We start from the raw sequence: 16131 nt of genomic DNA, 5'->3' as shown, positions 1-16131 counted from the left end.
GAACTAGGGGTCAGAGATTCAAACTAGTTAATAGTTTTAGGACTGATATGAGGAACAACTTCTTCACACAAAGAGTCATCAACATATAGAATAAACTTCAAACACCCTGGAATCAATTAAGAAACAATTGGATGTAACTATGGGATATGTTAGGACCTCTCTGGCTGGATGAACTAATGGACTTCCTGATCCATAATTATCTTGTGACTCTTAAAAGATCTGCCCCAAATGATGAAATATTGAAAGCTGCACACCTTGTCTTACTATGTTAGAGGAAGGAGCGGCGAATGCACAGAAGTCCAGACTCAAGATTTGACGGTGTGATTTGTGACATGAAGTTACAGCAGCAGTGTAAAGTGAAGCAGTGGAGGAAATTTGCAAAAAGAGCAAAGATTGTGAATTTATTTATTGGGAGCCAGTGTAGGTTAGTGAGGCTAGGGTGATGGGTGAGCTGAACATACCATGGGAAAGGATGTGGGAGGTAGAAGATGTGGAGTTTGTGTAGGGTGGAGCCTGGGAGGTGGAAAGACAGGGCAGTGCAGCGAAGCCTTTTAGTGTACAGGCACAATTTGTTATAGAAAGTTAAATTATGTCATTATATTAGGCATTTGACGACTGAACATTAGAATTGAGTATCACCGTATCATTGAACAGTAAAAAGTTCACCTAGTCTACAGCCACGCTAATATGTTGTACAGTTACCTAGATGTTACACAATATACAGTAAAGAAATCATATTTTTTCTCAATAGGTTAAAGAATGGACAGCCTATTACTGAAAAATCTACTCGCTATAATATCACTGGCTATGAATTGACTATAAGAGATGTTTCAGAAGAGGATGTTGGTAGTTATAGTATTGTACTGCGGCTCAAACAATGGAACCTTTACAAGAACATCACGTTCTCTCTCAAAGTAAATGGTGAGTAAATAAAATCCATAAATTTCTGAATAACATAAACCACTTAACAACTGCAGGAACAAGAGCTCCAGAATCCCTTTTATTACCCTTTTAAAATTCTGCACTTTTGGTTGCAATGATACAGTTAGATTGTTGGTTCATTGGTGCCATAAATGCAGTGTGACATTGTACTTTGGGTCAAATGATGAAAGCATCAGTTTTGACCAGGCAGTCTTCAAGAGATGGTGTTCCATTGATTTAGCTTCACAGCAGTTTCAAAATAGTTGCAGCCGGCGCAAAGCCCTCTTTTATCTTAAAATTTAAGTGTCTAGGCAGATGGTGCCACAAATACACCAACAAATGCAGTGCAACATCATTAAACAGAAATTGATAAAAGTATTCTGAGCCCCTTAAAACTAATTCAATTTTTCCAAGTGGACTGCCTCTTTCAAACTACCAGCTATACTGTCTATTGGGAACACTGTCCTGCTCCTGTGCCTAGCTTGGGTGCAACATAGAGAGGAAAACTGAGTGAGGCGGATTGTACACCTGCAGGAGAGCCCACCCAATTCTCCATCTGAAAATTTATATAGACAGAAAATCAGTGGGCTCCTTTATCAGCAACTATTCTCCCCATCCAATATTCCTCTATGCACTGTGTCTAGAGGACCCAATATGCCCATGTGCAGGAACAGAAAGATCTGCTGCACTATATTCTGCCCCTATTGCAAGAAACCACATCAACTATACAGGAAAGTATAATTCACAGAAATCCAGACTCCAAGATTGGGGTGTGTGATTTGGGACATGAAGTTGGAGGAGTTTACAGAAACAAGAAAGCCAAACAGTAGAGAAAGTATGTAAAAAGGACAAACATTGTAAATTTAACATGGGGAGTTAGTGAGGCTGGGGTAATGGATGAGGTAGACATACTGTAGGTAGAAGGTAGAATTCCAGATGCGTTGGAATTTGTGTAGGGTGGAACCTGGCAGTTGATAAAGATACTGCATTGTAAAAATAAGCATTTTAGTGTTGATCTAATAAAGTGACCACTAATTTTTATAGAAAGTTAAATTATGCGAGGTATTTAAATACTGAACATATAAATATTCAAAGTATAATCCAAATCCCTGTCCCCTCTCCCCAGCATAATAAGTAGTTGTCACAATTTAATTATCAAGGTATGATCCAAGTAGGATATACTTCTACCAGAAATCATGGCATAAATGAAAGTGGTCCCAGAATGGATATTGGGGAAAGATAATTCTGAGATTAATTAGAATGATCTGGATGTAGAGCAAGTTCCTTGGTGGCTCCTCAGTATTACTGGATGTGTATGGTGAAGGAATGTAGAGAGCATCAGACACAATTTATAGAGGAGGAGTAGAAGAGATGAATTGAATGGAATATCTCTACATTTATATCTACAGTTACATAACAACTAATGTTAATCTGATCTTCCCCTTTCTCCATTTTCTCATTTCTGTGGTCAGTTAGGTGTCTGATATATGCAGAAACCCATCACCCTATTTAAGAGCCTCAAAATCAAGCTATTGAGAAGTCCATACAGCTAGTTTCTGTTTTCCTGATGTGGAGCACTGGTAGGCTCTCACTAGCTGTGTAGTCAGGACCATCCTTCAGCTACTTGCCTCTCAGCAACTCAATCATGATAGCCACTGAACCCTGGATATATAAGCACATATTCTTGTGCCCAGATGCCAGGTAACACCTTCCTGCAGCTGTCTTCCCAAGTATCAGATTTTTCTCATCAGCTATACAATGAACATCTGCCTTTAGCATGGTGGAAGAACCTACACAGGAACATACAATATGCCAGTCACCATAATGATCAAGATGTCCAACTCCTGTACCATATACCAGGCTCATCATCACTTGGTTAACCAGGTACTTAATGAATAGCTTTGAAAAGAGCTGACTTCCTTTAAGGGGTTTTCTCTACCTCTTAGGGTTGAAGGTTAATCATGATCTTACTGAATGGGGGAACAGGCTCAATGGGCCGATAGCCTAATCCTGCTCCTATTTCTTATGATCTTATGTTTCTTATGCTCTCACAGAGGCAATGACTTTAGGAGCATGATTTCATGGTACCAGGACTCCTCTGATATGTCACCAAAGTGGCCGTTTTTCTTGCTGTTTAGATGAGCCCATTGCAATCTTTACCATTCCCACTAGATCACAATTTCCAGAGGAGATATTTCTAAGCATATTTTTTTTATTCCAAATGTATACATTGTGTGGAGTTGCTCCTGTTGGTTTCTCTGCTAATTAGTTATTCATTAGTAGTGCAACCAACTTCATTATATTAGCTTCATTTTAGTTTCTTAGAATAATTTTTAAGGATCCACTCTTGGCATTAAGCCTCATTGAATGGGACAGCACATCAGAGAAATATGTGTGCTGACCTCCACACCTGATTTGTAGCGCTCCTGATTTTATAATCAATAACATGAATCACTGGAAAATCAGGGACCTACTGAACGAGGTGCATGATTCTCCAATCTACACGTGTGTCAAGTGAGGCTCTGTATGGGGAGTGGAAAACTTGCCATACCATTAATAATCAAAAAACTGGAATAGAATAAGAATTTTTAGAACAAGAAAGTGAAAGTTAAGAATCATATTTCATAAACATTGGTAGTGCACACATGTGGCTAATTACTTTAGATAACATGCAACCCAATCTTAAATTTTTTTTAATCAATACTTATCTCATTGATACTTACTGCATGTAAAAGATAAATTAGTCTAGACCAGCTGATAGCATTGCTTCATACAGTGAAACCCGTGTCAGCAACCATCTATGCCTGCCAAAAATAACAAAGCCTTGGGACCAGCAAAAGTCCCATTTACTTTCATTGTAGGAATAGTGTCTTAATAGTGTCTTACTAGTGTCCACATGAGATGTAATTGTCACCATGTATTTGAAGTCTCATCGCTGATTTTTAAACCATCCATGGTGAACACCATGACAATCCAGATCAGTACATGGCAGTGACTGTTCGTCCTTTCAGAAATGGCTGCTATAATGTGCACTTGAGTTGCTGATGATACATGAACTCTCCTGATGCTGGAAGATAGAATAAAAGTAACAGAACAGCATGGAAAAAGAAGGAGCGGAGAAGAAATGTGACCTTTCTTACCGTAATGACTGATGATAAAAGCAGAAGTAATGGTGTGTGGAGTATGTTGTATCAGAAGTGCAGTTACTTACAACTGTACAGGAGCATCTGCTGTGAATAAGGACTTGTTTGTGGGAACCATGGGTGGTTGCTGTTGACGGGTTTCACTGTATAAGGTTAAATGTGTGTCCAGGCAAAATCCAGTATAGCAAGAGAAACATAATGTAAGCAGAGTTCTTAGAGAGGTCAGGGTAGTGAGCAGTTCCTAATTCTTTCTAGATATTAGAAAATATTTAGAAAAGTCCTAGTACTGAGCAGTTTCCCACAATCCTGTATTAAAAGCAATATTTTGCACTTTAAAATCTTATTATAATATTGCATGTTTTAATTGTAATACTATATACTGCCCTACAAAATGTATTTGGACAATCCCTGTATAGTTAACACCCAGTGACGTAAAGCCATGTCGGGGAATGTTCTAGAACAACTGTGGACGCTATAAAAAAACACATTCTTGCTATCCTAGGTGCCTCAGCTTTACTCAGAATGGAAAAACTGAAGCAGCTCTCAGAGTTTCAAAAAGCTATCATTATTGACTATCACTTATGTAAAAAGTCTGCCCGTGAAATATCCAGAAGGACAGGAATACCAAAGTCATCCGTGAACTTCATTATCAACAAGTACAAGAAAAGAAGCAATGTAGACAATAAATCCTGCCCAGAAAGAGCAAAGAAGGTCCATGGCGAAGCCCATCATTCCTTGAGGAAAAAGGCCAAACAAAACAGGAAAGTCAACCGTAGAAGTACTTTAAGGTTCAGCAGGGACATATGAATGCAGCCCGCTGTACAGTCACCTGCAACATAGCAGCAGGACCGTGCCATTTGTAACACTGCTAAAACTGTGAAATTCTGTTTTGATAACAACAAAAAACAAAGAAAAAGTGTTCAACTGCTGGAGTGGGTCCCACAGGAGTGCAGAACTGAATCCAATAACCACTATGGCAGAAGCCTGAACACAGACTAAAAGAATGAATCCTCTTACTCTTGCTTCCCTATCTACCAACTTATCACTCTTAAGGAACTTGCAACATTGCTAAAATCAGAATTACGGAAGATAAACATTTTTATTACATGCGGAGAACTTGTAAAATCATTACCAGACGAGTTCTGGTCTTTATTAAGAGTGGAAGATTCACAAGGAAATGCTGAACTAACTGGGACATAGAACATTTGCTTGTTATTCATTCACCCATTATTTTGTTTTAATGCTGTAACATCTCTCCTGAGGATTGTTCAAACACTTTTTGTAGGGCAGCATTCTTTTCTTGAGATTGCAGTATGTATTTTCACAGAATAACTGTGAAAGGTCCTATTTTTCTCACATACACAAAAATGTATTGTTATGAGACAAACAGGACTGAGCATCATTACACTGCAATGATGGTACTCTCCACTTCGGCGCTGAGCATGTGAATAAGGCCTTGGTGTGTAATTTATCGAAGTGCGTCATTTTGATTTCATAACTTTCTTTTTGGCTTTTAGTTTTCTAATTAATTTGTTTTTGCAGTTAAACCACATATATGTGAAAAGGCAGTGTCCACTCAGAACTTTGATCTCTACCCACTGGGCAGCAAACAGACTCTGTCATGCACTGCCTATGGCATCCCTATTCCTAGAATTCAATGGGCATGGCAACCTTGTGCCCAAAATAGTTCAAAAGCACAGTAAGTAGATTTGTTTGTTTGATTTTTCATTTATTTACATTGTAAAGTACTATTAACAATATGGGTTAAGTGCAGGTTATGGGTTTATTTACATTTATTTAATAAGAAAAAGTCAATGTGTTTAATATATATTTCATTATAATAATTTCTTATGCCTTATGAATGTGGGTAACTACAAATTGTGCTAAATAAATATTTTTGTAAATGCATATATACCAAACACAGAAAAGAAATGAAACAGTGTTAACTATAAGTAAAATCCTCAGGGCAGTCAGCGTTAAAAAGGATTAGATATTTTTGTTTACCTAAATAGGCTTTTTCATTGTTTTAAATGATCAGAAATGAAATTCACATTATCTCCTCTATTAAGTATCATTTTATTCAGAAACTTCAATTGAATCCCTTTTAAAAGTCCTCTTCTACAAAGTGTATTTAAACCTATTTAGAGGCTGGTTCTTCTTTTCTCAAACTCCTCCTCCTTTACCTTTGCACTCTTTTTTTGCCTATTAGCTGGTAAAGTTTATACAAAAGATTAATGATAAAACTTAGACACAACTGAGTTTGACTGGGATTTCTAATGGACAATGCTTCACACTTAGAAGCTGTTGGCAAGCTGCCTATGGTAAGCACTTTCTGTTTGCACTTATGGTATTTTCAGGAGGCATGTATTTAAATGATCAAAGATTAATGTGAATCTCTTTATTGTAGAGTTGATCATGGTTAAACATTTGTGAGTTTTTGTTTTCTTTGTGTCTGTTTTTGTTTTCTTTGACACCATGCTTTATGATTGATACGACAAACATATAGTTCCTAGTTTATAAGTTTGTTACTATGTGTTTTAACCTGTTTGATTACAGACTATACACTCACCTATAAATGCTGAAATTTAATCTGCATTATTTCTGCTGATTCCCTGACCTGCCAGTGTACTCAGAATAGAAATATACAACATACAACAGTAGTGAAACATCCAGACATAATCATTTTTAATGCTATTCCCCTGAACAGACAACAGGAAAAGCAGAAAGTAACCCTTTGAAGATTGTGACAGAATATTTTTGACTAAATTATAGAAAAAGTTGATATTTGGAGTTGCTGGTTTATTTAAGGACCATTGTGAGAAAAGACATAGCATGCATGTCTCTGGTTCTACTTTATATGGTTATACTTTATATTGTTAGAAACCCACAGAAATCACCTTTTGCACATATCGCATGCGTATTTTTAAAGCTACAAAGAAGTTCAGTCCACCAGTTAGTGTGGAAATTTTGTAGGCAGGAAAAGGCACATTTAAAGAAAGTCAAAAATAATTTCTGCTGGCTTTCCCCTTACTATTGTGCTTAATCTCCCCATGGTGTTTAAAGATTTTATAGAATTAATGTCCAATGATAAAGAGAGCTTTGATGCATTTCTGCTGTTTTTGCCACTTTATAAGCTGTTTATTACTTAATTTAAATAAAGAGTCTTGTAATCCATTTGATGCCAATGTGTTATGTTAATTTCAGTAGTGGTGTTTCGAACAAAAAAGTTTATCTGAACCTGCAAGTTCAGCTGTTGCATGTCTAACAGTAAACAATGCAGCTTCCATAGGCTGCTGTGCTGAGCAAGACTTCGTGTTACATCTGATTTTGTAGAAACGGAGGCTGACCAGTTCATGTGCAGAGTGATTATGTGCACGAATTCTGATTGTTGAAAGTTGAAATGCATATGCGCACTGTATGGGGGTCGAGCCTACATGCGCACCGGATGTTCCCACTGCGCATGCGCCTAGCCACAGAGTTACGGCTTGAACCACGTTCTCCCTATTGAGAAAGTCAGGAGATCGGGAGAGGGAGAGGACAGGTCAGGTCAGGAGATGGGGGTGGGAGTGAGAGGGAGAGGGTCAGGAGGTGGGGGTGGGAGGGAGAGGGTCTGGAGGTGGGGGTGTGTGGGAGGGAGAGAGATGGGGGTGGGTGGGAGGGAGAGAGATGGGGGTGGGTGGGAGGGAGAGGGTCTGGAGGTGGGGTTGGAAGGGAGGGAGAGGGGTGGGGGTGGAAGGGAGGGAGAGGGTCAGGAGGTGGGGGTGAATGGGAGGGAGAGGGTCTGGAGGTGGGGGTGGGTGGGAGGGAGAGGGTCTGGAGGTGGGGGTGGAAGGGAGGGAGAGAGATGGGGGGGGTGGATGGGTGGGAGAGGGTTTGGAGGTGGGGGTGGGTGGGAGGGAGAGGGTCTGGAGGTGGGGGTGGAAGGGAGGGAGAGAGATGGGGGGGTGGATGGGTGGGAGAGGGTCTGGAGGTGGAGGTGGGTGGGAGGGAGAGGGTCTGGAGGTGGGGGTGGAAGGGAGGGAGAGGGGTGGGGGTGGAAGGGAGGGAGAGGGTCAGGAGGTGGGGGTGGGAGGGAGGGAGAGGGTCAGGAGGTGGGGGTGGGAGGGAGGGAGAGGGTCAGGAGGTGGTATGAGAGGGCGAGGGTCAGGAGGTGGGATGTGAGGGAGAGGGTCAGGAGGTGGGGGTGGGAGGGAGAGGGTCAGGAGGTGGGGGTGGGAGGGAGAGGGTCAGGAGGTGGGATGTGAGGGAGAGAGTCAGGAGCTGGGGGTGTGAGGGAGAGGGTCAGGAGGTGGGGGTGTGAGGGAGAGAGGGTCAGGAGGTGGGATGTGAGGGAGAGAGGGTCAGGAGGTGAGGGTGGGAGGGAGAGGGTCAGGAGGTGGGATGTGAGGGAGAGGGTCAGGAGGTGGGATGTGAGGGAGAGAGTCAGGAGGTGGGGGTGTGAGGGAGAGGGTCAAGAGGTGGGGGTGTGAGGGAGAGGGTCAGGAGGTGGGATGTGAGGGAGAGGGTCAGGAGGTGGGGGTGGGAAGGGGAGAGCCAGGAGGTGGGGGTGGGAAGGGGAGAGTCAGGAGGTGGGGGTGGGAACGGGAGAGTCAGGAGGTGGGGGTGGGAGGGAGAGGGTCAGGAGGTGGGATGTGAGGGAGAGGGTCAGGAGGTGGGATGTGAGGGAGAGAGTCAGGAGGTGGGGGTGGGAGGGAGAAGGTCAGGAGGTGGGAGTGGGTGTGAGGGAGAGGGTCAGGAGATGGGGGTGGGAAGGGGAGAGTCAGGAGGTGGGGGTGAGAAGGGGAGAGTCAGGAGCTGGGGGTGGGAGGGAGAGGGTCAGGAGATGGGATGTGAGGGAGAGGGTCAGGAGGTGGGGGTGGGAGGGAGAGGGTCAGGAGGTAGGATGTTAGGGAGAGGGTCAGGAGGTGGGATGTGAGGGAGAGAGTCAGGAGGTGGGGTGGGAGGGAGAGGGTCAGGAGGTGGGGGTGGGTGTGAGGGAGAGGGACAGGAGGTGGGGGTGGGAAGGGGAGAGTCAGGAGGTGGGGGTGGGAAGGGGAGAGTCAGGAGCTGGGGGTGGGAGGGAGAGGGTCAGGAGGTGGGATGTGAGGGAGAGGGTCAGGAGGTGGGGGTGGGAGAGGGTCAGGAACTCGGGGAGGGGGAGATGTTCAGGAACTGGGGGTGGGGGGGAGGGGTCAGGAACTCAGGACGGGGGAGGGGTCAGGAACTCAGGACGGGGGAGGAAGAGAACATTGGGGATTGGGGGAAGTACGTGATCCAGGTCTAAAGGTGGGGAGATAAGAGTGAGAACGTGATCCAAATGGGAAGACGGATCACGGTCTCCCCCTCTATTAGATATAGATCATGTTCTTCCCTTTACATTATATTCTCCCTCTCCTTTCTCTTCCCCCTAGACCAGGATCACACTCTTGACCATGAACGGCATTGAGTTGATTTTTCAGCAAGCCCAGCACCTGTGACATAATTGGACTGGATGAAATCTGGAAGTCATGACACTATCACTCTTCACTTCGTAGCCAATAATCCTGTTAAAAATTTGTGACTGCAGCTCTCACCCAAAGTGTTTCATTTGACGGAGTGATTAGTGATAGTGTGGGTACTTCTAGTTTTCGGTTGACCCGTGATATCATCCTGCGCATGAGCCGGGCCTCTCGGTGATGTCATTGCTGTGAATTTCACTCAGCAAATCGGGCAGCATTTATGGAAACAAACAGTTAACGTTTTACGTTCTGATGAAAGGTCAAAGACCTGAAACGTTAACTCTGCTTCTCTCTCCACAGATACTGTCAGACTTGCTGAGCATTTCCAGCATTTTATGTTAGATCACGCAACTGATAATTGGGACGAGGTTGACAGGGCAGGCCTTGTGTGGCCGTATGAGAGTTATCTTGCTTTTCAAGGTGACCCTCCACATTAACAGGTAGATGCCACTATCATGGCTGCACTGGAGTAGCTTGGCTAGGGGTGCCTGCTTGTAATAATGACTGCACCAAATTACACGTTGCAGAGACTTTCAATTATTCTACAGGAGGCAGGTTCAAATTACTTGTCTTCCAAGTGGACAAATCATAAATCTGATCTAACCCATTTGTGGTGCAAATAAATGCAGCTGCAAATAAATACAGTTGCAAATAAACACAGCCGTTCTTGTGGGGCAGGGAATGTGGCAGAATTGATTAACATATTGGACTTTCACCTCTGTGACCTGGAATTGAATCCATCTCAGAGTGATAGAATCAGTTTTCTCGTCTGGCTGTAAAGCAGTTAGAGTTTTTGTGATGTCAACTGAGTTTTTAGTGGATGTGGTCTCACAGCAATTGATTGCTCACAAATCATCACCATTTGCTGGCCTCATGCAGGGAAAGCATAAGTTGACATTTTTCAAGAGCCTGCACCAATAGCATAGCCTCGTGTGCAGCAGACGGTTTCTCAGAAGCACATGCACGGTGCACCAACGATTTTCTGAAAATCCACCCACTATGTGCAAGGTCCTGCTGGTGGTATGGTGTCTCAGAAAATTCTGCCTGTAGTGTCATATAATGAAGACACAGCAAACATTCAGAATAAAAATTGAAACATTACTTTGTTGCAGTGTGTTCATCCAAGATCCAATTTAAGACACACTGAACAGTTCATACTCATAATGGGTGTGTTTTTCCATTCCAGCATACACATCTCTCGCTTTGCTGAGTGCAAAAATCCATTCATAATTTAATACGTGTTTTTAAATGTCAGTAATTTTGATTAAGGGTCTATGCAGTGGTTTTGTTGAGAGTCTCCCAACAAATCTTCATATTATGTGCTTACTTTGAGATAGTCTTCTGCAATCCTCTTTTTAACCCCATGATAAACATGGACAATCTCTTCTGATTTCTTCATTTGAGATCATACTGAAACGACATTTAATTATATGAATTTTCATATATTTCCATTGCTACTGGGACAGGACAGGATGTTTTCAATATCAACTACATCTTTTTAACGTTACTATATGGAAAGCAAGTATTTATGGTGTTGTGAAGTTGAAACTCAGAAACAATATCATTAAGCCACATTTTGTTTGCATTATAGGAATAATCATTTCAGGACCCCTTCAATTAGACTCTGCCTTGTAATAATCATCACTCGAGCTCTTTTGGGCAACTACAGTAATGTACTAGGGATCTGCATACAATGTCTTACTCTTAAGAGCCAATAGGAGTTTCCAATTCTAACTCGAGACTTTATCTGAACAGAAATTTATTTTAATAGCAGTATACTTCTCTCCTGTTACTAACCGGCCCAAAATGTTGTCCCTGGTAGTAATTACAAATATGTAAAGCATAATACAATGCAGTCAGTTCCTTTTCAATTGGGTTCTGAAGTTATACATCGATGATTTAGCCATGATACATACTGGTCATATAGTAGTTTATAGGAACATACAATCATGATTTGAGACAGGTTATGGGCACCATTGTGAGTACAAATGAAACATCAGTTTGAAAACTCAAAGAATATATTTCCAACTAAGAGTTGTATGCTAGATACAAAGCAAGTACCGGTCACATCACCACAAATCACAGTGAGTATTATAGCCTTCAGTTGATGAGAAATTGTAGAGAGATTCCTTTGCTTTAATAATTTGGAGGCCTCAGGATCAAGCACTTTCTCAAGGATTTTTCTTTAATGATATATTGTTTGTCTTAAATACACTGACATTATGCCAGCCTTTTGGAGAGTGACATGGGGTACCCAATTTTGCCCACATCTCAAAATAGGGCATTAATGTTTGGAAAAACCTGGGCTAGCTCAGCTGTTTCTAGCAGTGACATCATTCATCATGCGGTCTGCTTTCTGGAAATTTACTAGAAATGCGATACACAGCATGCCACTGCAATGCAATAGTGTCACCTTACCACCAGAATACTGTAGAAGCTGTACATAGTGAAATCTAGTTTAACATTTTAATTTAAACCTAGAACTTTAAACTGTAGTTAACAGAAGTTGCTTGCCAGTGGCAGTTAACTGTCAGTCAGCTGTAAGTGTTTGTCTTGAATAGGTGTTAATCACAGAGAATAGGGGAGTTGAGTCAACACTTGTAAATTGAGTTTAGCTCCAAAAAGTATAAAAGTCAACAGTTTTTCAAAGCACAGAGTGGTCTTAAATGGAGTGGACTTAAGCAGAGTGGACTTAAGCAGAGTGGACTTAAGCAGAGTGATTTATTTGGGAATTTGGAAAGAATGGTAATTTGGAGAAGAGGGGGAAGAGTAAAATCAAGTTTTAAAAGTAAACATAGATAAGTGATATTTCTAATCTAAAAAAACCTCATTAATTAAATCACCTGATTGCTGGGTGTGTTTTGCTAAGTTTTAGAGTTTAGGTTAGTAAAGACAAATGTAGGTCCCCTGCAGTCAGAATCAGGGGAAGTCATAACGGGGAACAAAGAAATGGCGGACCAATTGAACAAGTACTTTGGTTCGGTATTCACGAAGGAGGACACGAACAACCTTCCGGTTATAAAAGTGGTCGGGGGGTCTAGTAAGGAGGAGGAACTGAGGGAAATCCTTATTAGCCGGGAAATTGTGTTGGGGAAATTGATGGGATTGAAGGCCGATAAATCCCCAGGGCCTGATGGACTGCATCCCAGAGTACTTAAGGAGGTGGCCTTGGAAATAGTGGATGCGTTGACAGTCATTTTCCAACATTCCATTGACTCTGGATCAGTTCCTATGGAGTGGAGGGTAGCCAATGTAACCCCACTTTTTAAAAAAGGAGGGAGAGAGAAAACAGGGAATTATAGACCGGTCAGCCTGACATCGGTAGTGGGTAAAATGATGGAATCAATTATTAAGGATGTCATAGCAGTGCATTTGGAAAGAGGTGACATGATAGGTCCAAGTCAGCATGGATTTGTGAAAGGGAAATCATGCTTGACAAATCTTCTGGAATTTTTTGAGGATGTTTCCAGTAGAGTGGATAAGGGAGAACCAGTTGATGTGGTATATTTGGACTTTCAGAAGGCGTTCGACAAGGTCCCACACAAGAGATTGATGTGCAAAGTTAGAGCACATGGGATTGGGGGTAGTGTACTGACATGGATTGAGAACTGGTTGTCAGACAGGAAGCAAAGAGTAGGAGTAAATGGGTACTTTTCAGAATGGCAGGCAGTGACTAGTGGGGTACCGCAAGGTTCTGTGCTGGGGCCCCAGCTGTTTACACTGTACATTAATGATTTAGATGAGGGGATTAAATGTAGTATCTCCAAATTTGCGGATGACACTAAGTTGGGTGGCAGTGTGAGCTGCGAGGAGGATGCTGTGAGGCTGCAGAGCGACTTGGATAGGTTAGGTGAGTGGGCAAATACATGGCAGATGAAGGAAAATGTGGATAAATGTGAGGTTATCCACTTTGGTGGTAAAAACAGAGAGACAGACTATTATCTGAATGGTGACAGATTAGGAAAAGGGGAGGTGCAAAGAGACCTGGGTGTCATGGTACATCAGTCATTGAAGGTTGGCATGCAGGTGCAGCAGGCGGTTAAGAAAGCAAATGGCATGTTGGCCTTCATAGCAAGGGGATTTGAGTACAGGGGCAGGGAGGTGTTGCTACAGTTGTACAGGGCATTGGTGAGGCCACACCTGGAGTATTGTGTACAGTTTTGGTCTCCTAACCTGAGGAAGGACATTCTTGCTATTGAGGGAGTGCAGCGAAGGTTCACCAGACTGATTCCCGGGATGGCGGGACTGACCTATCAAGAAAGACTGGATCAACTGGGCTTGTATTCACTGGAGTTCAGAAGAATGAGAGGGGACCTCATAGAAACATATAAAATTCTGACGGGGTTAGACAGGTTAGATGCAGGAAGAATGTTCCCAATGTTGGGGAAGTCCAGAACCAGGGGTCACAGTCTAAGGATAAGGGGTAAGCCATTTAGGACCGAGATGCGGAGGAACTTCTTCACCCAGAGAGTGGTGAACCTGTGGAATTCTCTACCACAGAAAGTTGTTGAGGCCAATTCACTAAATATATTCAAAGAGGAGTTGGATGAGGTCCTTACTGCTAGGGGGATCAAGGGGTATGGCGAGAAAGCAGGAATGGGGTACTGAAGTTGAATGTTCAGCCATGAACTCATTGAATGGCGGTGCAGGCTAGAAGGGCCGAATGGCCTACTCCTGCACCTATTTTCTATGTTTCTATGTTTCTATGTTTCTATTTCTGCTCGATAGTTCCGAGTCTATTAACTAGAGGCATGGCAGGGCAGCTCAGTCCCATGGATTGCACATCCTGTGGCATGTGGGAAGTCCTGGATGCTTTGCACAGCCTGGATGACCACGTGTGTAGAAGGTGTCTCCAGCTGCAGCAACTCGAGCTCCGCGGTGCATCCACAAGACTGAGAATTTCATGGATAGCATGTTTCAGGAGGTGGTCACACTGCAGCTTAAGAAGGTGCAGGCAGGGAGGAAGTGGCTGACCACCAGACAGAGGAGGAGTACTAGGCAGGTAGTGCAGGAATCCCCCGAGTCCACTTTGCTCTCCAACCAGTATTCTGTTCTGAGTGCTGGTAAGGGTAATGGTGCCTCTGGGGAGTGCAGCCAGAGGCAAGTCTGCGGCACCACAGGTGGCTCAGCTGCACAGGGAGGGAGGAAGAAGAATGGAAGAACAATAGTGGTATGGAATCCAATAGTCAAGGAAGCAGACAGGCGTTTCTGTGGCTGCAGACGTGACTCCAGGATGGTATGTTGCCTTCCTGGTGTCAGGGTTAAGGATGTCATTGAGCGGCTGCAAGACATTCTGGGGGGAGAGGGAGAACAGCCAGAGGTCGTGGTCCATATCGGGACCAATGACATAGGTAGAAAGAGGGATGAGATCATGCAGGCAGAGTTTAGGGAGCTAGGAGAGAGATTAAAAAGTAGGAAAGGTAGTCATCTCCAGATTACTGCCGGTGCCATAGTGCCGGAGGATAGAGAAGATGAATACATGGCTGGAGAGATGATGTAGGTGGGAGGACTTTAGATTCCTGAGGCATTGGGACCATTTCTGGGGGAGGTGGGACCTGTACATGCCGGACGGGTTGCACCTCAACAGAGCCGGGACCAGTATGCACGCGGGAGGTTTTGCTAGTGCTATTGGGGAGGATTTAACCTAGCTTGGCAGGGGGATGGGAACTGGAGAATAGATTCAGTGGGAGAGAAGCAAAGCTGGAATTGGACAGCAGAGAGGTAGAAGTAGAAAATGAATTTGGAAGTCAGAGGAAACAAGGGCTGGAAAATAGACAACAGGCAAGTTTGGCAATACTAAATGGTATATACTTCAATGCAAGGAGTATAGGAAATAAGGCAGATGAGCTGAGAGCACAGATAGACACGTGGAAGTATGATATTATAGCTATTACTGAGACATGGCTGAAAGAAGGGCAGGTTTGGCAGCTCAACATTCCTGGTTACAGGGTTTTTAGACGGGATAGCGAGGGGAGTAAAAAGGAAAGAGGGGGTGTCGCAGTATTGATTAAAGAAACAATTACAGCTGTGAGAAGAAATGATATGTTAGAGGGGCCATCAAACAAGGCTATACGAGTTGAATTAAAGAACACAAATGGGGCAATCACACTACTAGGAGTGTACAAAGACCCCAAGCAGTCAGAGGGAGATAGAAGAACAAACATGTTGGCAAATTGCTGCAAAGTGCAAAAATTATAGAGCTGTAATAGTGGGGGATTTCAACTATCCAAATATTAACTGGGAAAAAGGTAGTGTGAATGGTACAGAGGATGCGGAATTCCTAAAATGCATTCAGGAGAACTTCTTTAGCCAGTATGTATCAAGCCCAACAAGGGAGGGGGTGGGTCTGGACTTGGTTTTGGGGAATGAAGTGGTATCAGTGGGAGAGCATTTTGGTGCTAGAGATCATAATTCAGTAAGATTTAGGGTAGTTATGGAAAAGGACAAAGGGGGACCAGGAATAAAAGTTCTCAATTGGGGTAAAGCCAATTTTGCCGAGCTGAGATGGGATTTGGCCAAAGTGGATTTGAAATGGCTACTTGATGATAAATCAGTGTCAGAGCAGTGGGAGGCATTCCAGGAGGTGATCC

General features: G+C 43.1%; 1 protein-coding gene across 3 annotated transcripts in view; it reads left to right on the top strand.

The window, feature by feature from the left end:
• The window catches only part of flt1 (fms related receptor tyrosine kinase 1), a 274841-nt gene that overhangs the window by 90811 nt on the left and 167899 nt on the right, over positions 1-16131 (top strand). For all 3 annotated transcript variants that reach the window (XM_070892291.1, XM_070892293.1, XM_070892292.1), the window contains exons 9-10: positions 752-921; positions 5607-5763. In XM_070892291.1, coding sequence (XP_070748392.1) covers positions 752-921; positions 5607-5763 — 327 coding nt within the window. The remainder of the gene's footprint in view (positions 1-751; positions 922-5606; positions 5764-16131) is intronic.

The sequence above is a fragment of the Pristiophorus japonicus genome, chromosome 10 (genome assembly GCF_044704955.1).
Source record: "Pristiophorus japonicus isolate sPriJap1 chromosome 10, sPriJap1.hap1, whole genome shotgun sequence".
Classification (NCBI taxonomy): domain Eukaryota; kingdom Metazoa; phylum Chordata; class Chondrichthyes; family Pristiophoridae; genus Pristiophorus; species Pristiophorus japonicus.
Note: the sequence above shows the minus strand (reverse complement) of the source record. Positions and strands in the feature narration are given on the sequence as shown.